Here is a 24,342-nt window from a genome sequence, read left to right as displayed (position 1 = left end):
GCTGCCTCCCGGCTGATGGAGGAGGGAGCGGGAGAGCCCGAGCTACGGCGGGGCGCAGCGCTGCTGCGGCCATTTTATGGTCCCGGGGCCGGGAGAGCCGGCGGCTCCCGCGGCGGGCGAGCGGCAGAGCGGGCAGGCCAGCGCCGTTCCCGGAGCTCCGCGTTGGCGGCGGCGCGCTCGGAGCCCTCGCCCTCCCGCGCTCTCGGGGACGCGTGCGGCGGAGTCTCGGCCAGGCCCGCCTGCCCCGACGGGCGCCAACGGGCCCGGCTGCGGCCGCTCGCGGGTATCTAGCGGCGGGCGCGCTGAGGGAGGAGCGGGCGTGCTGCTGCCGCTTCCTCCTGCGCGGGGGCCGGAAGGCAGCGCGGCCCGGCAGCGGGAGAGGGCCGGGCCTCGGCGGTAGTGCCGCCGTTGCGGGTCAGCCACCCAGCCTTCCGCAGTGGGGGCGGGCAGGCCGGGGGAAGGGCCGGGCCCCGCCGCCGCGCTGGGCGATGGAGTGAGGGAGCGCTGCGCGGCAGCGGGAAGATGGCCGGTGGCGGCGGCGGCGGCTGCAGAGACAGCTTGTTTCTGGAAGGTGCGTGCAAGGCTGCGAGGAGGGAAATGTGGCCCGCGAGCCGCGTTTCCCTTCTGGCGACCAGTAAAGGGGCACGGCACAAACTGGGGAATGGGGGAGGCGGGCGTGTGAGTTCATATGGGGTGGGGGTTATGGGTCCCCTTTGGGTGCGACGACAATGAGAGGTGGCTTCGCGGTGGGGGAAGGGTGGCTGCCGTGCCTGAGTCTGGTGAAAAGAGACCTGCTTTTCAGGGAGGGCTTAGTGAGGGCGATTTGGTTCGTTTTTCTTTTTTCCTTCTTTCTTTCTTTTACTGTTCCGAGGCGCCAGGAGTGCGGCGTTTCTTTCCTTTGTCGGGGCAGCGGCGAGAGCAGCCCGGCTCGGTGCAGCGGCCGGACTCCGGCGCGGCTCGGCGGGCGCTGGGCTGGGGGCGGCGGGCAGGGTTAGCGCCGGGTGAGAGGGAGGGAGGCCGGGGCTGCATTGCCCTGCCCTCAGCCCGCTCCCAGGCCCCGGCCTAGCCCGAAAGCTTTGGCCCCACCATAAAATAAGTCTTCGCCTGCTCCTAAAAGGCTCCTGTAAAGGTTTGGGACCGAGTTTAATTTTGTGAGGGGGGTAGTGCTTATAATTGTGATACGAAGGGGAGGATGAGCCTTATTACCTGCATTTGAAAGAAACCTTTTGCGTTTGTAAAGCCTTGACTCTTCTTTTTTTTTTTCTTTTTTTTTTCTTTTTTTTTTTTTTGTTACACGGTTTTGATGTCTTGAGGTGTTTTTTGTTTATCACTGTAAAGCTTTCAATTATACCGCAAAAAGCCTCCTGATATGGGGATATTTTTAAACTGTTGAGTCTTTATAGTTTCATTGATACGTCAAAAAATTACTGCTGTAGTCTTGCAGAATTGCTATAAGCACATGTCCTGATGGCATGGACCAGTAGTCTGGTAAATTCTGCCAAATTACCGCAATGATAACAAAGAAAAATTAATGAAATTAAGTATTCCTCATAAGCAGAGTTTTTCAAGTCAGGAATAAGTTTAGCGTGGGAGATTTGCAGTACCTGTATTGCACAGAACATACCCTCTTGCAGATTTTCTCTTGCTGCAGGATGTTGGATATTGGCTTTTTATTACAAGATATTCTGGAATAGATGTACCATGTGAACAAAGTACTGCTTGTTGTTTTAATAATTAATCTGGAATTTTGATGTTCAGAAACTCTGGGTAATAACAGCTGTCACGGTACTTACCTCCCTTATGCCTTGAAAGGATTTGGTGGTGAAATGCAGACACCCCATTTTTTTCCTGAAGTCTCCACAGACCGTGGTGAGGTTTGTGCAGAGAGCTAAAAGTGTCAAGGTGATTACTTGTCACTGTCTTCTCTGTGCACCTTGAGTAGTTGCTGGCTGGTCAGGTGGCTGAGAGAATGTGCATTTCATATGCAATATTCACACTTTTTTGCTTATGAATTCTCATTCCAACAGCAGGAGCAATACAATACTGGATAGCATCTCCATTTGAAGCTTCAGTGTTCCACGATGGGTGAACTGAGTTAGCAGCTGGTTTTGTGTTTCCCCATTGTTTGGGGACATGTTCATTTTAGGACTGATGAGGTGATAGAAACCCTAAGAGTTCAGCCACATGTGAAGAAAATCTAGTGTAGATGGTGGTGACAGAAAATTTATGGAGGTGGCCCAAGTCCAAATGGGACAGTCACACTTGGGCTGATTTAGTAAGAGCTGGTAAAATCTGTACTGATTTGAAGCAAAGGGAAAAGGCTTCAGATGTTATTTGATAGGTACTTATTAGAGATATTTATAGAAAAAGTACAGGCATAGAAAATCTATAAATACATATATATGCATGAGATTTTTAGCAATCTGCAGTCTGGAAAGGTAGCATATTAGCTCAGCCTAATGATGTTACCTAGAAGCACCGTTACCCTAAGGCTAGGCAAGCAAGAGATTGCCAGATTTGTGGGACAAGTATAGTGGGGACAAAAAAGGGGATTGAAGTATGCAGAGTAGGAAATAAGGCAGCTTCTGTTGCTGGATGATAGTTATTAATACATGAGCCAAGAGCTGTATCTATAACTTGTCTGAGTGTATTTTTCAGGGAGTCCTTTGAAGGCTGTGTAAGCAACAACCAAAAATTGTTTACTTAATGTTTTCAGAGGTGTTTTCTCAAAGACTGGCAAAGGGGAGGGACAGGGCTCCTCTGTCCATCCCTGCACAACAGAAGAAGTCTGGGTGAAATGGATGCCAGCTCTATCACCGGCTCAGCTCAGTCCAAGGGACACTGTGCTGGTTAAATATGTACCTGCATTTGTGTGTGTGCATGCAGGTACACAGGCATTTCTGGTGCTGTCCTGTTTAGGTTGACTATCAGTCAGACTCAAGATAAATGCACAGTTAAGTGAAATAAATTACTTTTCAGTATCACAGTTGTTCAGAAATTTGGTTTTGATTCCACATGTCCAGTGAGATACTGCTTTTCTTTCATTTAGTGTAACAGATGTTACTGTGAAGAAATATGTCTGTCATTCTAGTGTAAAAGTGCTTCCTCTTAACATTTTTATTATTCTATTCTCCAGTAAAAACAAAATGGTCTTTCTAGAAGGGTGTTCCTTGAATGATTGATTTGTTGCCTTTCTGGTAAGACCATTCTTGAACATGGTGATTCATAGTGATTCATGGTTTTTGTCCAGTTCTTTGTATCTAATGTGCATAATTTTTTATGCTGTATTATATAGACTGTTTAATGGAAATGTGAAGAAGATCCCTAGAACTGTAATGGACTCTTTTTAAAGCTGCATTTGTTACCATTCTGAAGCAGTGATAATAGTTGTTCACATATACATGGATATACAGGGCCTGTATGATTACTTCACTTGAAGTGCCAGGACTGTTAGAAGTGTGGAAAGTACTCTATTTTTGTTATTTAATCTAGATGCAAGTGAAAATAGTAAAACTGTTCTGAATTTGCTTTTTTAAAGCGATGTTTCAAGTTAAGGGCTGAACATGCAGAAATTGCACTAACAAAGTATTTCTCTTACATGGGAATTCTTTCCTGATGAGGAGGAGGAGAAGTTTAGTGAACTGTCTGCTACAGTTCCTGTGTTTTTTAATTGATAGTCATGTCTAAAATATAAAGAATGGTAGGCAAACTCATTTGGACTTATGGTAGGAGGCATGTTAAATATATGGGAATGGACAGTACTGTTGATCATAACCTTGGAGAAAAATTGCAGGAACTCTTGTTTTCTGACTTCTTCACTATTACTGAATTGCAAGGAAATTGTAATTTCTCCTTTCCAACATGAAATTTAAGTTTACCTATGTTTATGCAGTAGATAATAGGTAAACTTCAAAAGAAGAAGGGAGAAATGTAGTATTCTTTCCTATCATTTATTTCAGTCTCCTGGTGATTACAGTAGTGAGGCTGAGAACCAGTATTGAATTTTCTTTTTGAGGATCTCCTTTCTAAGGAATGTTGCCAGTCCCTAGCATTGGAGCTGTTGAGATATTTCAGTGCAGTCGTGGCAGGAATTTGCTCAATTTTCATTCCTATTTCTTGGCTACAGGTTTCGTAATAACAGTAAACAAAACTATGTGGTCTACCTGTTAGCAGCAGTAGTGTAAACTTCACAGTTGTCTGCCAGAAACCTCCAGAAGACTGCTTTATTCTTCTTTCAGTTCACATATAAAGATTTGTCTTCACCAAAGCAAGAGTTGTAGCCTTATGTATTTTCTTAAAGGTAGCTGAGATTCTGAGGTGGTACAGAAATGCAGCTTTTGTGTATTAGTGTAGAGTTACACACTTACCTTTTGAAGTGGTGGTAAGCCCCTCCTCTCTTTTTTTGTTTCTGTTTTTAATCATACTGAGAAATCTCTGGCTGGATTAATGCAAATTAGGAGGGTAGAGTGGAATTTATGTTCAGGTAGAACACTTGAAACGTTTCTACCTGCAAGACTCTTCTCTTTATTTTTCTCTTAACAGTGAAATTTAATTATTAATTGTTGCAATTGTCTCTAAGTCTGTAGTGCATTATTTGTGATCTAATGGAGATTGTGATTAGCTTGAAAATGTGGGGAAGGGTTGTTTCGGGTATCATTGATCTATATGAACTCCTGCTTTGTCCTGTTGAATTCTTCTCTGGTTTGCATCTGTCCCATCAATGTCCAGACAGCTTGTTTCTTCTGTTTTTCTTGAGAGTGTTTTCTTTAAATGACAGAGTGTGAAGTTTGTGACTTCCATAGCTTATCTATATGTCCCAGTCCTTTGATACATTCAGATTTTTTTCCAGCACTGCACTTACATCTTCTTAGACTTGAAGAATGTTCAACTGTCCTGTCCAGGGGTTTTCAGAATAGGAAACCATCTGACTTGAGTAACAGGTTGTTTTCTGTGAATGACACTCACTTGTTGAGAGCTATTCCTCAACAAAGTCAAATGGAAAACATTTCTTACTGTCTTATTTTTTTTATACATGCCAGACTAATTTGGGTGATAGGTGGCACGAAATATTAGGAAAGATGGGTGCTTCTTAAAGTATGCAGAAAGATACTAAAAATAAACCTGATTTATCTACTACTGCTCTATAGCATATGTTGCAATGTGCTTGGGAGCACCTTCTAAGGTAAAAGCCTGTGTCCCAGTCCTCTTCCACATCATCACCTCCTTAATTTTGAGACAGGATTCTAGGAGCCCAGGCTTGTCCTGAGCTTTCTGAAGTAAAGCATCTGTGCATAATTTTCTGGTTTTCATTGTGGAGGCATTTAGTATTTGGTAATTTTTCCTAAGTAACTCCTGCTCTATGTTTTCTCAAAGTGGGACATAGAAACTTCTGGTCTAACTGTCTTGTTTGGGATACCTCATCCACTATTTCTGGCTCTTGGATTTGGTAGTAAAGCACTACTCTTTCCTCAGAAAAAAGTTAAGAATTTCTGGTGAGTTTTAGTGGCAAAAAAAAAAAAAAAGAGAATGTTGCTAGAAGAGATCTTTACACTCTTCTTTATGTAACTATAAATAAAGAAGCAATAGTAATAACAAAAGTAGTAACATTAATACATGGTGGGATAGCAAACATCAACAGTTAGCAGATGTCATGCTTGTACAGATATGAGCCTGTTTAGATATTTCAGTCTTTCCCTTCTTGTTTTATGTACAAGGATAAAACAAAATAGATTATTTATTTTAATGGTTTCAACAGCAACTTTGGCTTTTATTACTGTTGTTTCTGGAAGACTGCACATGGGTTTTGGTGCAGTATCAGAGTTCACCTAGTCTATAGTTTTATCTTTGTGTCATAATTGAGGAGTACCAAGGTGTTTTGTGTTGTAGTAGATTCCATAATATGAGAATAGCCACTGAACTTGCCACTTTTAAATATTGCTTTGTAAGAATATGAAGGTTTTTTGAGTCATCTCATAATTTCGCCTCCTTCCTTCCCAGTAACAGGATCACCTATTCCCAACCCCCTGCCATAGGAAGGGACACCTTCCACTAGACCAAAATTGCTGGAGGCCCCATCTAACCTGGCCCTGAACACTTCAGAGTTGGTGCATTCACAACTCCCCTCAGCAACCTCTGCAAGTGCCTTACCACCCTCAGTGTCCTTGGCTACTGCTTTCTTACAAGTAACAAACATGGTAGCATAACTTCTATTTTTCCAAAACTTAAACCCCTCTTATTTACAGAGGTGTAAAGGTAATTTTTTTTACCAATTTACTTACAGGTAAAAATACAGAAGTTCTGTGAAATTTGCTCACTCTATTAAGCAGGGAAGTCAAAATCACTGTGCCTGAAGTGCAGGTTTCAGTATTGTGTGAACATGGTTCAGTTTGCTGCTCACTGGTGTTTGTTCCTTCAGTGGCTGAGCAGTCAGGGGTCAGGGCAGTGAGAGGACTTGGGGCACAGGACAGCAAATACCTTCACCTGTGTGTGTTGCTAAGAAAGGCGTGGAAGAGTGTGCAGGATAGCTTAAGATGCTGCAGGAGGCTGAGAAACCAAACAGAAATGGAGCTGTTGTGGTGGAGGATATTGTAGAGATACCAGGAACAAATCTGGGTTTGGGGAAAAAGGACAAATGTAATTTTCTTATCTTGGCAGTTCTAAAAGGCAGTTACACTGGGAATGAGGGGAGGGCATGTGTTAAGTTCCTTTCTTTTGGCCCATGTTTTGGCACTCACTTGGTTTCACTTTTTTAAGGTAGTGATAGTTTTACATAGATTGAAATCTGTCTAATGCTCTGTACTTACTTGCTATGAAAAGAATCAAAGCATTAGTAGAATATTATTTTTCTTATTATATAGAATTAAATTTGTTGGCAGCTTTATCTTACACATTAAATTTTTAAAAGGATGTATTCCTAACTTCTGTTTCTGTGTTTAGCAGCCTAGGATGCTTAATGCCTAATATTTTCAGGTTAAGATGACCTTAAGTCAGAATTGGTGTTCGAATGTCACGTTAGTGGGTGTGACTCCAGTTTGGAAGCAGAGCTGCATGTACTCTCCACCACCCTGGAAACTTAACCACTTTCTTGCCAGAGAGGTGGAACTTGCTCTGTTCTGTCTTGCCAGGTTGGCACTTTGCCAAACTTATGTTGAATTTGCTCATTGAAGGGTAACTGGTAGGTGCAGGACAATGGCTTGGATGGGGGAGAGCATACAGCCTCTCTTCTCATGTGAGAATAATAGCACATTTCCTGTTCCACCTCTGCCTGGTGATCTCTTAAGTCAGGCTAAGGTGTATGACATAGCTTAAACTTTGTAATTTTAGGTATTTTAGTGTAAGAGCAGCTTTATTCTGCCCAAGGAGACACAACTGTTTTAAATAGCAGGTTATCTTTTGTGAAGAACAGGGTTATGGTGAAGGTTGGAGACTGGAGGGAATAAATTAACAGGCTGTGGTTATTTCTTCTCAGGTTGGTCAGCAGGCCTTTAAAAAGTTTTTGTTAACAGGCAAGGGATGTAAGTGCTGCATGAGGCAAGGAAGCATTTCTGCATGTGTGTCCCAGTAATTCCTATGAAAGAAGAATTTGGAGTGAAAGACTTTGGGGTATCTTTCTCTGAGTTCATCTTGAGTGATTATAGATAAAGAGCAGTGATGATTCTAAACTCTGCGTTAAGCCCTCCTGGCTTTTTGTTTGTTTGTTTTCAGACCATATGAGCTGGAGCAAAGTCTCCCTGCTCAAATCTCTGTGAGATTTCGTTTGTTTGTTTATTTTTATTAGAAGACTTGCCACAACAATGTTTTAGGAATGAAAAATACCAATAATACTCTGCTGGTGTGGTTAAACATATTACTCTATGACATGATTAATAATATGTAATCTTAGAAATTTATGTCTGTAAGAAACAGCTGCAAAATATTTATTTTATGAGTATGTTTTTATTCAATGTCATACAGTTGTTTCATTTGTACTAAAATTCATTCTACTGATGTATTTTTATTAATGTCATAGGATATAATGTTATATTTGTTTGACATGTACAATTTTTATGGCTCATTTAGCAAAATATGAGTATCCTGCTGATGACAGAATTTAATACGACAGTCTAACAGAAAGATTATTCAAGAGCCCATTAGATGAGAATTTGAACTATGCTGTAGATGTTAGGTTTCATATTTACAATTGCCGTGGTAATTTCTGAGGCTCACTTGTAGAAATGTTTAATAGAGTGTGTTGTAATTTTATTTTTACCAAGGCTTACTGCTTAAGAAACAATTTAAGGATCCTTTACAATTGGGAGTAAACTTTCAAAAGGGAACTTTGGGACTGTGCTGGCCCCCAGGTCATTGTGATACCTGGCCCTGGGACAGTAAAACTTCAATGGAGATTTTGTAGCTCTGCCATAAGGCAGGTCTGTTGTAGCTGAATCTTTACTTGATAAATACCACAAAAAACTGTCTGTCATTGATAAAGTAAAAAGTTCTTTGTCATGTAGCAAAGCCTATATTAGATGAAAAAGACACTGCTCATTAGGGGTAAGAAAGGCTCTGTGATAGAAACAACCTAGAGATCAAGGTAAGCAGGAGTTTCTTTGGATAGAAGTGACTGAAACTCTGGCTGCAGGATGGTCACTTCTGTGTTTTCCTTCAGCTGTCTTTGGAGTGCTGTTTCTTGAAAAGAAATTGAACCTTTATAACTAGGTTCAATTAGCGAGCTGGCCTGTGTTATTTTATTAAAAATGAGTTGATAGCCCATCTTCATTTTTGTTGCTTTTATGAACAGTTACTGAGAAAACATTTGCTTTTCATGGGATGTTAAAGTGATTTTTCTAGCTTCTTAAAAAATAAAGCCTGCTTAGTGGATCTTAGTGTACTGTGACCTAGTCATCAGTTGTCAGTGCTCCTTAAACTCAGTTGCTGTTAGGTCTGGAGAAGTTTGGTGCTTCCATTACAAAGATTTCTGTGATCTTAATGCAGTACTCCAGTTGCATTATGTCACACCTTGCTGCATTGATGGTTGCTAATTGCAAAGGGAGTTAAAGTAAATAGTGTATCTAGTCTGATCAGAAGGCTGTTGCCTATATTTCTGTTGCATTTCTCTGATTTTTTTTTTTTAAGAGACATAATGTCCATAGATCTAAACTGTACGTGGATTTGCAGAGTCACAGAAGGGGCTGTGTGTGGGGCCATTCTGTAAGGGCACGCAAGGAACCGTGCCTGCAGCTGGCAGCACAGGCAGCCCCACTGCGGGCGCTGCTGGAGGGACAGACAGACAGAGCTGCTGCTGGGAGGGACGGACAGACAGAGCTGCTGCTGGGAGGGACAGACGGACAGAGCTGCTGCTCGGACGGACAGACAGAGCTGCTGCTGGGAGGGACGGACAGACAGAGCTGCTGCCCCTCCCGGAGACAGGGAGCTCCGGCTGTGCTGCGCTCAACACTGGCCCTTCCCTGGCTCATGGCAGCTTGGCTGGAGGAACTGAAGTGACAGAAAACTAATCTTTGGGGTGGGCAGGAGTGTTGGTGGAGCCAGTCTATTCCTTTTCAACCATATTAGAAATCCACCTCAGCTGACTGCTGCCTTGTGTGGGTATGAAAGCTTGCCAGTGTCTCTAAGAATTGGAGAAAACTCCAGGTATTTAGCCTTTACAGAAGGGCAAATGCAAATATTTTTCTTGCCACACAGTTTAACTAACTCTTTCATCATCCTTTCCCTACTCAATTATTTTCTGAAATGTCCTTTTTTCATGTGACCAAATTTTGAGGTTAATTGAGACTGTTGAGCATTTTCTTTGTATGCTTTCTTTGCTGTCTATTTCATGTGAATTCTGAACAATTGACAACATCAAAGAGGTGTCTTGCTCTTTTTTTCTATTTGAATTACATTTAGAGTTTCTTGTTATGGAATAAACATTTCTTGTGGAAGTGTTCAAGGCCAGGCTGGATGGGGCTCTGAGTGAACTGGTCTAATTCAATGCCTCCCCCCTGCTCATGGCAGCAGGGCTGGCAGTAGATGATTTTTAAGGTCCCTTCCAACCATTACCATTCTGTGATTCTTCTGTCCTGTGTGGGCAAGTTAAGTTCTTGCAGAGATTGTGGAACCTTTCTGAACTTTCAGTTTCTGTATGTTTTTATAAAGGGGCTAGTATCTATCTGACATCATGTGTGAAACTTTACAGGATAAACCCAGAAGAATTAAATAGTACAAATTCTTTTTTTTCTTCTTCCTCTTGGTATGTAAGATACAGTGCTTTATTTCAACCTGATGTTCCAATTTCTGCAGCAAACATGGAAACCTTCTCAAAGTGTCAGTTGCCTAATTTCCAGGTAGTTTGGATTATTAATCTTACTCTGTCTGTAACTGCCTTTCAGCACTTTCTCAAAATAGATTGCCATTTGTTTAGTGCTGCTGTATTCTCAGTTGCAAAAGCTTAGGTTTTATGTGAAGATGGATCCCATGGTGCATAACAAAGTGTGCAAATCATGTGCATAATATACTTTAAGGTTTCATGCTGTGTTTTGCTCATCTTCTAAAACTATTCCAGTGTTCAGAATTTGAGATCATCTGTGATTAGTGTAATATACTGATTTGCCACAGGAAGTGTATTCTGGAATTCTTGTTCAACTGTCATCTTCCTCAAAATGGCTTTTTAGCTTGATATATTTTTTCATATTTTGAGAGTGAATTGGCAGTTCAGAAATTGTTCTTAGGCTAACCTCACCTTTTATCCTCTATTTTTATCTATAAAATAGGAATATACCTCTCTTTGACTTAACTTTCCTTAAAAACAACAAAACTTTCTTCCTAATTTCTGAATTTTTGGTATATCTCCAAGTCTAGCAGTAGAGGTTTTAGGTAAGTAAAGAATTCATAATACTAGAGATGAAAACAATACTTTATTGTTTGTTTCTCCTTTCTTCCCTGTTTATTGCTGGCTTCTGCTTTTGATATTACTCAAATTATTTTACTTGTGTGGGAAGTTTGAGTGGGAATCAGACTTACTCAGAGAGGGAAAAGAAGGAAAGTGACTGTCATACTCCTTTTGGGAAGTTTTTGTGATGGGGTGCAGTTGCTTCAGGGGATGCTTTGTGCCTGTGAATAGTCACTGGTTTTACTTGGGGCTGGCTGGGTTCAGGTGGGTTGGAACATCCTGTTCAAGCCAGACCCAGTCAGAGCAGGTTGCTCAGGGGTTTGTCCGGTCTCTGTTGCCTCTCAGGTCAGTGTGGGCCACTCTTGAGCACACACGTGGTAAAGAATAAATTCTGTCTTCTGCAGACTAGCCTGTAGTTCACCAGCACATCCAAGTTGTCCTTCTTGAAGGGCAGTGATGTTTTTCCAGTCTTTGGGTACAACTGGCTGAAGTGTTCCTTAATCACATCTTCCTTGACTGTGGGTGATACTGCATTCCAACAGATTCTGCTGATAGAGGTCAGGAACTGTGAAGTCAGAGGATAGAACTTAGCAGTGAAATCTGGGATAACAAAAAAATGGATCATATTCTTAATATTTTTTCATGCCTTTTGTCATTAGGTTTCTGCCTCATTGAGCACAAAATGCCCACAAATTTCTGTAGCATTCCTTTTGTTGCTGGTGTAGACAAAGAAGGCCTCTTGAAGTAGTTCTGTATTGTTTTCTGATGCTGTTGTAAGGACACCATCCTTGGGTGGGGTAGATACCTCTACACCTCTGTTGAGAGAATCAGTAGAAAAGGTGAAGAAGCATTAGTTGTCCATTGTGTGGTTATCACTGCTGTCTACCCAGATAAACTTTCAAAGGCATCCCAAAGAAAATGTTTAACATACTTCAGAGCTCTATCCTTTCATCCTCCTCTGTTACTCCTTGTTAATACTTAAAAAATGTTAAACAGTTCAGCAAATTATCAAACTTAGGCAGTTCTGTGTCCTTCAGTCCTGTCATCAGTGCAGCAGCCTGCAAAGTAAGCAGCCCAATGTGCTTACAAGCCCTGAAAAAAACCCCAATAATTTACCAGAATATGCAGATGATTTCCATCTTTAAAGTACAGAACTTTCAAAAATGCTTTTGCTTTTCAGGGTCATGAACACTTTTGTCCAGGAATGAATGCTCTGTGTTTATCATTTGTTTTCTGTGGACATCAAGTTCTTGGAAGGGTGTGGGTGTTTTTGTTAGCCAGCTAAGAGATTGAATTCCCTTCACGTGCAAAGGAATGTCTGTGCTTGATATCCATTACACTGGTATCACAGAACTTCATTATTCAACTCCCTGCTTCATGTAATAGCTCAGCTACTGTGAGGTTATGATTACTGCCTGGTACTGGAGGTGCTTTTGACTGGTTTGGTTTTTTTTTTTTCTGCCTCTGTAGCTAATTTAGGGAGTGGAAAGTTAAAGCATCTTTTGAGCACTAGATATTTAAATCTCTACCTGTTAATGTAGATTAGGCTACAATTCCTTGGAAATTTCCTCGGTATCCATAGTACTTAGGTTAGTTTCAGTTCCTGGATGGACCTCACCTCTGCTGTGCTGTCACGGCTGCACTGTGTTAGTGTGGTTGAACAGGAGGAGGGACCTGATATATAGGGGTTGGAAAATAACTTTTCCCCTCCCCTGCTGCTCAAGGAGTTCTTGCCTGAATTATTTTCCTTCCCCAGCTTTTCTGTCAGTGCTGACATATGCAGAGTGCAGGACAGGAGCGAGAATTGGCAACTCTTAGGAAGAGTGAGGGGCCTGTAAAACTCTTCATGTAGTGCTACTGAATTCAGACTGTGAAAATGCAACCTCACTGTGGTTACACAGTTGATATAGTAGAGCTGATGGTATCAAAGCTGGAAGATAAAAAGCTGTTTTGCATAGAAGCCTGTCTGGAAGAATAATGAAGCAATGGGGAAAGTAAACCAAAAAATATTTCTGTGTTAGAGTTTTATGAGTACTTGTATCCTCTTAACAATATATCTGATGACTCTAAATGAGCAACAGATTAGAAAGCTTAGAAGCATTCTTTTTCATTTATTTAAATATGAGTCTGGATGAAGGCAATGATTCTGAGTACATTTAAATTAATTTACATTTTCTGTGCAAGCACTGCAATATCTGATAAGTTGGTTGCAGTTGTGATGGTGTAAGCATTTGTAAAATGATGCTTGCAGTGTTTCTTTACCAGCAACTGGGGAAAAAGAATGTAAACCTCAGGTCTTTCTGAAAAAGCATCTGGGTCCTGAACCTAACCTTCGTTTGATCTAGATTGTGTGTTTAGAATGGTTCTTGTACACACAGAAATAGATGAGATTTCAGCAGATGAAAGACCTACAAAAGTTTCTATGTGTGCAGTAGAGACCTTGAAGTCTCTGCTATTTTGTTCTGGGGGTTGGTAGGGAGTTGTTCTGGCAAACCAGTGATATATATGAAAAGCTTACTTTCCTAGAAAAGTTGATCCTTGTGTGGACAGTAAATGCATCTGACTCCTTTAGTGAGTTGATCTGAGAGAATCATACAACTGTTAGGTGTGAAAGTGATCTTAAAAAACATCTAGTTCCAATGCCCTTTCTGTGGACAGGTATACCATTCACTAGATCAAGTTGCTCAGGGCCCCATCCAGCCTGGCCTTGAACACTTCCAGGGGTGGGCATCCACAGCCTCTCTGGGCAACCTGTTCCAGTGCCTCACCACCCTCCCAACAAAGTATTTCTTTGTAATACATTTAATCCAAACCCGCCCTCTTTCAGTTTAAAACCACTCCCCCTTGTCCTATCACTGTCTGTCCATATAAAAATCCCTCTCCTTTCTTTTTATAAGACACTTAAGGTACTGCAAGACTGCAGTAAGGTCTCTTTGAAGTCTTCTCCATGCTGAGCAATCACAGCTCTCTCAGCCTGTCTTTGTAGGAGAGGTGCTCTCACCCTCTCATCATTTTTCTGGTCCTTCTCTGGAGTCACTCCCAGCAGATCCACGTCTTTCTTGCACTGAGGACCTCAGAGCAGGATGCAGTACTCCAGGCGGGGTCTCATGAGGGCAGAGTCACCTCCCTCAGCTTGCTGGCCACTCAGCTTTCTGTGCAGCCCAGGATACAATTGGATTTCTGGGCTGTCACTGAGCACTGTTGGCTCATATCCAGCTTTTCATCCATGAGAATACCCAAGTGTTCTCCAAAGGGCTTCTCTCAGTGATTTCTTCTCCCAGTCTGTACTCATGTCTGGGATTTCCCCAACTCAGGTGCAGTACCTTGCTCTTGGGCTTGTTGAATTTCAAGGGAAAGCCCACTTCTCAAGTTTATCCAGGTCCCCATGGCATCAGGTCCTTGTGTCCTGGTGTCAGCTGCACCGCTCAGCTTAGTGTCATCTACCAACTTGCTGAGGCTTCTCTTGATCTCACCATGTCATTGATGAAGACATGGAAGAGCTCCAGTTCCAAGAGTCAGGAGAGACCTGAGGGATGCCACTCGTCACCAGCTGCCACCTGGACATTGGCTGCATCCATCCAGCCAGTTCCTTACACATTAAATAGTCCATCCATGTCTTTCCAGTTTGGAGATAAGGACATCATGTGGAACCATGTTGGAGAAGTGTAGGTAGATGGCATCTGTCAGTCTTTCCTTGTCGACCATTGCTGTCATTCATTCCATCATAGAAGGCCACCAGATTGCCCAGGCATGATTTGCCCTTAGTTAAGCAATGGGCACTGCCATGGGTCACCTTCTTGTCTTGTATGTGCCTTAGCCTGTCTTCTGGAAGGATCTGCTCCATGGTTTTCCCAGGCACAGAGGTGAGGCCCTCTGACCCCTGCAGCTCCCCACTGCTACCAAAATCTTGCTGTACAAACCCAATCCAGCATCACATTCAAAACAATAAGGCAATAGGGATGTTTTTGTAGTGAGTTGTAGTGTAGATTGGTACGGAATGATTTGCCTTAGAGGCACAAGGTACAAGACATGAGAAAAACACATCTTCCAAGGTGATGTCTTTTGCTGGACACTAACACTTTACTAAATGCTGTGTATGTCACTTCTCATTTAGTGCTTTAGGCAGAATTTTAACTGGGTTTTTTGCAACTGCAAAATTTAGCTCTTATTTCATGGATATTCACTATGAAGTTTTTCCTTCCATTTAGGAATTGCTTGAATTGTTGAATGACAGTAACTCCTGCTGAAGGAGTTTACAAAGCAGTGTCCACACACAGTAATTTAAAGGTGTTGATCTGCTTGCTGACATTTTCCTGCAGGCATATTTTGCTTTCTAATCCAAAATTTGATAAGTGTGTTTTACACAAGAAGACTGTATAGCTTCAGGGTGTGGTTAGTAATGACATAAATGTCCTAATGAAACACGCTATTTTTTCAGGAATTTTTTTAATTGGCTTATTAGAAATTACATGTAACTGTTGTTTAAAAAAGCAGTGAAATGTGTCAGCTACACCTGTGTAACTTCTCTAGTTAAATTCCATGTCCTTTCTTGGGCTCAGAACTGATACCTCCCTTGGTGTAACAGCACCAAAGGGAGTTAGTAGTGGGAGGAAAAATGAGAGTGAAATCTGCCTCCAGCATGCTGCCTGTCCTAGGCAGAGGTACAGGGATTACCTTCTCTTGACGTAATATCTTAGGGTTAGCTCTGCTTTTTTGAATATTTTCACCTCATGGTAAGACTGTGCGTTGTTGATTTAAAAGACCTTGAATAGTGCACATAGTGAAAATTGCATCATTGGGGTTCCAAATTGAAGTCTTAGTACAAAATAGTCAGCAGCTTAGCCTTAGTAACAGATTACTTGTTATCCCCTTAAAAAAATTTAAAATCCTGTATGGAATCAGATACCAAGTGGCTGTTCAGATCAAGTAACTCAGGTGAACACTCTGGCTAACATGATGGTATACTTCTAGATTTACATTTTTGTTAGCACCAAGAGTGCTAGAGAGAGTGAAAATTGATCCAGGGTTGAATGAGCAGAACTGGGATACTGAGACATTTTCCATGATCATTTCACTGATCAGTAGCAGTGAATGAACTGTCCAATACAAAAATGCATAATTAAAAGAAGAGTTACAGAAAATGCTAAGAAACCTTTTTAAAAAGAAAGAAAATATGCAGCTGGAGTTGTAAAATATTTGCAGCCAGCTTGAGAGTTATTTAAAGGTATAGGAGGCTTACAGCATGCATGCTACTTGTTTAAGTAGATTTCAAAAGGCTCCCCAAATGCTAAAATGCCTGGCTAAACAGCTGAGTAAGATATAGTATCTGAAATAAAACTTCATAGTTCTTGAATCAGATCTTTTATCTGAGTAATGAAAATAGAAGTTAATAACAAAATCTGGTGGATTTAACCTGTAATTATAATGAAGTGGGGAAAAAATTGATTAGTAACTCCCAACAGACAGAAAACTATTGCTAAGTATTTCTTCAAACTCAGCAGGAAAGTTTGAGGAGTGTCTGGAGGATCAGTAGACAACCCAATTGAAAAAGGTGGCTTTGGAGTATGTAAGGTCATAGCTGAATAATGGAATTGCTTGCACTCACTTTGGCAATGCTTAGAGAGCTCTTCATGCCAGAATGTTTCTTAATAAGGAATGTGACAGAGTGTACGACTCAAAATGAAGCATCAGTGGAAGAAATTGCAGTACATTGAGCAAACTGTGAACAAGGCAGCCTGATCAAATGGCATTCATCCAAGTGTTGTAAGAGGAACTGGGGGATAAAGGAGCTAATGACTGCAGTGTGTTGCTTGTGGTTAGCATCATATTTCTGCTACAGGTAAGGAGGGTAGCTAGCGTGATATCAGCATTTTAAAAAGGCAGCGGCAGTATTTGAGGAACTTTACATCAGTGAGCTTTATAATTTCATGGAAATTATAATGGAGACCAGAATTGATTTCATTGTTCCCTCTGTAAAGTCAAAGGCTTTAGGAGAGGCTGAATAACCTCTGAATAAAATGGAAAAAAATTATAAGAAACAATTGGGAAGAGTTAGAAAAAGAGGACAGAAAAGGTTTGTTTTGTTAATAGGAGTAACCAGTTGAATTGCACAAGGATCTCTTACATTGGTGGACAGTTATAAGGAAAAGGGTATGATAGCCAGGTGACCAGGTTAGTAGATGGTTAAACTATACTTGTGTTAGTATAATGTCTAGCTATTTTTAAAAAGTTGTAAATGCTCAGGTTTTGAGTTATGTGGGTTGAAATTGTACATGAAATTCTGTGTAGGTAAATGTCAAGTAACCTGAGCCACTGAGAAGTAAAAAAGGGACATTTTTGTAGGTAACAATTGGCTCTGAAGTGCTTCTTAACCAATCATGAGTGAAAGGTAGAATTATCTGGTACCTAAAGAATCAATGCAGTTCTCCTAAGCAGTGAAAAGAGCAAATCCACTGTAAAGATTTTCTAGGAAAGGAATAAAGAACAAAACAGAAACAGCATTCTGCATCTGTAGAAATTTGTGAGATGTATGCATTTTGAGTATTCCTCATAGTGTGTGTATCCTCATCTCAGCAGGGTACAGTAGACTAGAAGAGGTTCAAAGAGAATCATCAAGAGGGATTTAAAGGCTTGAAACAGCTTTCATGTGAGGAAAAATTAAGCTGACTAATTTTTTTTCTTGTTCTGCCTGGGAAAGGAATACCGTGGAAGAACACAACAGGAATCTATGCAATCATGAGGGCATAGGGAAGGGTTACTTATTACTGTCTTCCTGAGTACATGGGCTGGAGAAGTAGAGTACTTAGAGCAAAAGGTGCCAGATTGAATCATAGTCAACAAAAGGAGATACCCGTGTAATTAAGCTGAGATACTTTCTGCTGCAAGATGTTGTTGACTCTATATAGCAGTCTTGATTAAAAAGCAAGCAGGGACAAGAAAAGGGTAGGAGAAGCTGTTAACCACAATGTTAATATGTAAAAATATGTATTTAACTTATTCACCCATGGCTCAGGACCTGCAGTAGGTGCAAGTAGTTGGAAGCAGAAGTTGAATATGCAATAAGTATTTCTGTGTGCATTGTTTATAGTTTATACTTCATCCTAGACATATGTTGTTGGTTGTGATTTTCTTACTCTTTTCTATCAGAGTATATGAATTTCATTCATTATTTCTAAATGCATTTTCAACAATGTAAAGACAAATGTAGTAAGAAAAAACACACTTCAACCATAATGAAAGCAGCTGTATAGTTTGTCTCACACAGAATTCGTGTGACAGCTCTTAATTGCAGTATTTAGGCCCAGGGGGAACAGTGCCGTGCTGTAACGGGTGCTGTCTCCTGCTCTGGAACACCTTCACTTAAGAATACCCCATGCCATGATATTAAATGAAAATCTCCCTGAGGGTGGATACTGTAGTAGAGAAATCTGAAATTTTATGTAGTATGACAGAAAGTTTTTACTTAGTTATGTTAACGCTGAAATTTTAATTTGCGTTGTATGTTAATTCAGGTCAGTGACAGATGTAGAATTAAAAATCCAGCATATTAGGTTGAAATTGTTCTTCAGACAGTTTGGAATTGTTGCTTTTATATGGAAAAATTCAGAATACATTTGGTTATTAGTCATGTAAATAATCCCTTTTTAGGACCCTTTCTGTGTGTGGCATACAGTTCATATCAGAGAAACTACCCTTAAATTTATGAGTATCAGTAAAACAGTTGAAAAGAGTTACTACATGACCTCAGGTCATAATTTTTAATAGCTTGCTAACTTACTGCTAATAAGACGTTGACAGATACTTTTATTTATTTAGGGAAATAATAGTCACCACTGTATTGATGGACTTACTGGTGAAATGGCAGTTAAACACTGTTGTCAATAAAATAAATACTGGGGGAAAATACGTGCATCTGGTTTACTCCTCTAGTTTGTGTTGATTAATAACTCAGCTTGAAATCAAGACTTATCTTAACTTGTTCTCATTTCAGCTTTGGATAGATCACAGTCCAAGAGAGATGGAGGTTTTAAAAGTAATTGGAGCTTTGATCATGCAGAAGAAAGTGAAGGAGATGCAGAGAAAGAGTAAGGATGCTTTTATCTAGGCTATTGAAAGTATAAATGTGTATTTATAATTGAATACTTACTTTCTGTAATTTATGAATAAGAAACAATATATAACATTTTAAACTTTCCGTGATTAAGAAGAAATATTTCAAATAAGTTGTTATTTTAAATAGTATTGCCAAATAGGAGTTCATTATAATGTAAGCTTTATTGGGAAAATGGGGCTTACAACACAGGGCACAGTAGATTTCGCCAGAGTTGCAGTTGTCTTTGGAACTTCTGTGTAAGTCTAAGGAACACAGACAAGCAATATGTGAACATGCACAATAATGAAGTTGATAGGTAGGGTGTCCAAGCAGCTTCAGCTTTTCCTTCCTTTAATGAGGATGCTACTCAGAACAGTTATGGTTCAAGTACTGCAGTGGCTTTAGGCCTTCATCAAGTTAAACTGAGCTTAAAGATTCTAGGTTTTTCTGTTTATTTCACTGAATGGAGTTAAGGCTGTTTTTTTTTTTTTCCTTATAACTTAATCCTTTACTTGGTATGTTTGGATTTTGGCTAAAACTTTAATCCTGTGTGTATAGTTTGAATGCATACTTTGTCCTTGTGACATTTTATTGTTACTAATATATTTTCTCAATATGAATATATTTATTTCCAAAATGACTAATGAATTGTTAAAAGAACAAGTGTCATGCACAAAGAATTCATGTCAATTTATTTGTTATTCTTAGATATTTGGAGAGTAGAATCTGCAAATTTAAAAGATATGCTGTGGTTCTCTAGTAAGAAGTCGCTGAATCCTGTGATTAAGTACAAAAATAATTCATATATGAATTTGTATCATCTAATATTCTGCCAAACACTATGGATTGGAAGGGAGGTAGGAAAATAGACATAACCACAGAGGCTGCAGCAGCAGGCTATGCTGTAATCTTAATAAAACATTAAGAAATGTGAAATTTTAGTAATTAAAAAATTAATGCAGGAGTTAATTAAAGTGTGAGGTAAGCATTAAGAGCTCTTGTCAAAACAGAACTATATTAGAAGTTAAAAGCACTTTTTAAAGGGTTCACAAACTAGGGGCATTTTAGTTTTATAGAATTAAGGTCGTGTTGTTCCCTAGCAACTTTCCGTCCATTTGTAGTACACACAAATATGTTCTAAGAGCAGTACATACCATACAGTTACTGTTTCCATTTTACTTGCCTTCAGAAATAAGTCACATTTGAAAACATTGCAGCTTTTTTTTCTACTAGTAATTTACTGCTGTTTTCCATCAGTCTCCAGCTGATGTTGACTTAAGAACATAGAATGAAAAATGTATAGAGTAATGATGCTAAAAATAAAATTTAGAAAAATTAATATGAAACATAATCTTTATGTAATTGTATCTGATTTTAAGATTGTATGTCTGGGTGATTTTTCATTTCTTTCAAATATTCTCTACAATAAGCAGTTTTTCCATAGCTAGAATTGAATTTTTATTGCCTACTTAGATAATTTTTGATTTGCTTTTATATCTGTGAATTATGCAAAATCTTACTCTGAAGTATAAATAGAAGAGTAGTTGGAAATTGATTTAAACTGGAGGTCTCGTCTTCTTTACTTAGTCTGATACCATTTGAGGCAATTTCTTATTCCCTCCAAACTGCCACATGTTTTAAGCTGCCCACTATTTACTTTTGGTAACACCTGGGTTTGTTTATCTTAAAGACATAGTGAGCTTTTAGCATTTTGAAATAATTTATATTTTTTGCTTTTTTGATGCATTTTTATTTCATACAGCAAAACATTGACAGAAGGGAGTCTTCAGAAAACAAGTAACAGTAAATTTTCCTTCCTTTTTTTATTTCTAAATTTCCTTTACCCTTAGTAGAAGATTTCAAAGATTAGCAGCTTTAATTCATGTAATTGTGCCAGAATAAAGCTTTGTGTCCCTCCCAGTATTTTGAGCATATTGTGCAGTAGGTAGGTATTTGCTGTAGTGTGCTGATACTAACTACAGTGTTTGACTCTTACATGGTTTCTTTGTGGCGAGAGCTGAGTCTGAAGCAAGCAGCTGGATGCATCTCGTGCTTGTTGTGGAGGCACCGGGGTTATGGTGCCTGACTTTATCAGAGCTTTTTCCCTCTTAATGGCAGACACACAATAGGTTTGTTTTGAACTGGCCTGAGAATAACATCTCAGCACTTAAAGGAGTGGCTGTATTCTTGTATTACTGCATGAGACCTGTGCTAATGATGTTGGTCAGCACTGGATGCCTGCTTGGATGATCTTTTCTTCAGTGAGATGAACAGAAAGTATGTGGTTAATGACCTCCTACCACAGCAATTTTTAGAATAGGTAGATTATTTTAAAAGAAGGGTGTCATTTAACTTACTTCAGACGTAGGTGAGATGAGTCATAATGGTTAAGATATCAAATAATGAACACAAAAAGACCGAAGAATATTTGTAAACTGAAGAAGCTTTGGAAAAATGATGATAACCCAACACTATATAAATTTAAATTGATGCCAGAGTTGATACTCAGTGTGGAACAAGAGTTACAGAAATTGAGAATGGGAATTAACAAGTATCTTATCCCAAAACAAATGCCTGCAGATAATGCTCATCCGTTTGAAAGAGTAAAAGTGACATTTTTGATGTTCTAAAAGGTTTGATCTACTCAGGATGGTAGCAAGTGGCTTGAGACTTTCCTTGCTTTATAATTGGAGATCCCATAGGAGATCTGCCTTTATGGAGAACCACAGAAGAAAAGACCAGTTGGTCAGTTGAGCACACCGAAACCTGTGTAGTCCACCACAGAATAAATGGTGGAAATTAAGCTGATCTTGTGTAGCAGAAGATATGAAAGGATGGCAGACTTAAACAAACCTGGCCAGTTTAATGTATTTGTATGATTCATGACATTAACATGTTACAAGATGCTTTCTGGTGTTACAGCTTACTCTCTTGAACTGTCTTGGATAATTTATGTTTACTGCCTTTGGAATATCTCTGTAAATGTTTTTGAAATGTATCAGTATGCTCCACAGTGGTTTTGTAAATGGATGGGCCCAGATTTCTTTTGGCTGTCATACTGTTTTCTTTATAGTCTAGACTTCTGCCTTCCACTGAGATAACAGTAGCCTTATCAAAAATAAGAAATACAAATAAATGGGCTTAATATATTTGTACTACAGTGTCTTTACTTAACTACAATTTTCTTTCAAAAAGCTTTATTTTTTGCCCCTTCCATTTAGAGGAATAAACCTCTTTTTTCCATGTGTTGACAAATGGAAAAGCATTGTACTGTGTTATATATTTACATTGGTATTGTACTGTGTTATATATTTGCATTGAGCTTTTTTCCACTGCTTATAAAATTTGTATTATTTTCTCAAAAAATCCATCCATAGTTAGATAGATTTTGTTTTTACTTCTTTTTTGAACCCATTAGTAGGGCACTGTAGCCTTTAAATTGATGGAAACTTTTTAAATGATGTCTAATTTTAATGGAATGACTTTGTAAATGAGTTAATAATAATACTCCTACTTCTCTTGTGCATCTGATAGTGCAGCTTTTTTAGTGTGCTGCCTACCACTATGTAATTTAAAACAAAGAATGTACACAGTGTGCTGTGAAGGCAAATACGTCAGCCTACTGGTTTTATATGTAATAGTTTTCAGAAAGAAATTCCAATTATGTTTGAAATGTGACTGGATCAGTTGATAGAAATGTGCTTGCAGCTTATTAGAGTGTAACCTCAATGGTCAGCAGAGGTTTAAAGTTTGAGTTGCTTTTAGAAAGTAGTGAAAACAGCCTGTTAATCTCAGCTGTCTTAACTGACTATTGCATAGCTCTTAATGTTTTAAAACATCAAACAAATGGCAAGTGATTAGAGGTAAGTAAACAGTAATTTTTGTTTTCTTGTTCAGTGCCTAAACATGAATGTGTAATTATGAATTTCCCTTAAGAACTCTGTGTAGGTAAATTACTTCTATTTCCCCCCTCCCCCCCCCCCCAATATTAGTAGAGAGTTAACATTCATTTGTTAGAAAATTTTAAGGAATGCATTGAAAAGTTAGAAATTATGTTCCACTGTGAAAATAACCAGGAAACCAGTGGTTCCCTGGTTAAAAGTGACAGAGTGTGGAGACATCCTCCCAGCAAGACAACTGAAGTTTCATTTCAGGGATGTTAAAAATATTACTGACTGGTATGTTGGGGGAGTGGTATAGTGTTTGTTTTGGGTTGCTTTTGGTTTTTTTCCTGGCTGTATAAATTGCATCATTGAAGCAGACGGCAGGAAGCATGTGATACATGAGCAAATAGACATTGCTTGGTTACTATGTATTCTGCTCTCTGAAAAAACAACCTTTCTGCTTCTGATGCAGATGCTTCACATTCCTTAAGATCTAAAAGTACTGGTTTACTTAAAACTTCCAATTTGCTAATACTGTTCTAGTCATGTTGCCTGGTAAGAGTTACTCTTGTTCTTTTTGATTTGAGCCTTGGCTCAGTGTTTTGGTCATTTGCAATGTGTTAAACTTCTTTTACCTCCCCCCTCAATTGCCCTTGGTTAAAATGGCTGCCGTATTGAAGCATGTTGACATCCTAAAAGTATCAACACAGTACAAAGGTGTTCTGAAAATAGCCATCATTTTTGTATGAGCTGAAGCTAAAGAACAAAAGCATTTAGAGGTGAAATGATCTGACTAGGACAGCACTGTAGGCAAATGCCAGAGCTGCAGATACTGTAGATTGCTGCTTGTGTGTGTTGCAGGGTTTTGTTTATTTTTTAGGATGTGGAAAATTTCTGAAATTGCTAAACTCTGTGTCTACTGATGAATGTTTGAGAAGGCTCCATGAGCCTCCCTTGAAAGGATGATTTGTTCTGAAAGAGAATGTTAAAAAAACGTTGCAGGATATAAAAATTTAATATCTGTGGGTAGTCTGTACAGGAGTACAACTGTACTCTTTTGCCTTTGTTTGAAATTAGTGATGAATCTACTACACTGTTTTACCATTGAGCACCTACAATTGTGGTGCTCTGTAAATGAAGGGAAAATACAACAGTGCCACTGGCTATATGTTCACATTTACATCATTCTTCCCTTTTCAAAATCAACAGTATGCACAGTCTTATCTCCTGAAGTTTCAGAGTCTGTATATCTCACTCAACATTTTAATTTTATTTTTATTTGCTCTAAGGATATTTGTATTGCATAAGATGGAAGAATAAGTTGTTACATGAAGGGAAGTATTGTGAATGGAAAAAGTTGTTAGGAACTTGAGGGATGGAGCACTGAGTAATTAATTTATATATATATGAAGAGCTAAAGTCATTGTATGCATTGCAAGCCAGCATGTCAAGGTGACACAGCTAAGAAAAGTATGTTTCTCTTGTGTAGTTCTTCCCTT

The 24,342-nt window shown here is 39.5% G+C and overlaps 1 protein-coding gene across 1 annotated transcript in view; it reads left to right on the top strand.

Annotated features, from left to right (window-relative positions):
- The first annotated feature begins 378 nt into the window (after positions 1–378).
- SENP6 (SUMO specific peptidase 6) overlaps positions 379–24,342 on the top strand; it is a 71,972-nt gene continuing 48,008 nt past the window's right edge. Inside the window, exons 1-2 of the mRNA XM_054279377.1 lie at positions 379–571; positions 18,858–18,951. Of these exons, the coding sequence (XP_054135352.1) occupies positions 523–571; positions 18,858–18,951 (143 nt within the window). The 5' untranslated portion in view covers positions 379–522. The remainder of the gene's footprint in view (positions 572–18,857; positions 18,952–24,342) is intronic.

Source organism: Melozone crissalis, unplaced genomic scaffold (assembly GCF_028551555.1).
Source record: "Melozone crissalis strain CALT ecotype California unplaced genomic scaffold, PUWL_Pcris_2 ptg000027l_1, whole genome shotgun sequence".
NCBI lineage: Eukaryota > Metazoa > Chordata > Aves > Passeriformes > Passerellidae > Melozone > Melozone crissalis.
This window is presented reverse-complemented; position numbering and strand designations above follow the sequence as displayed.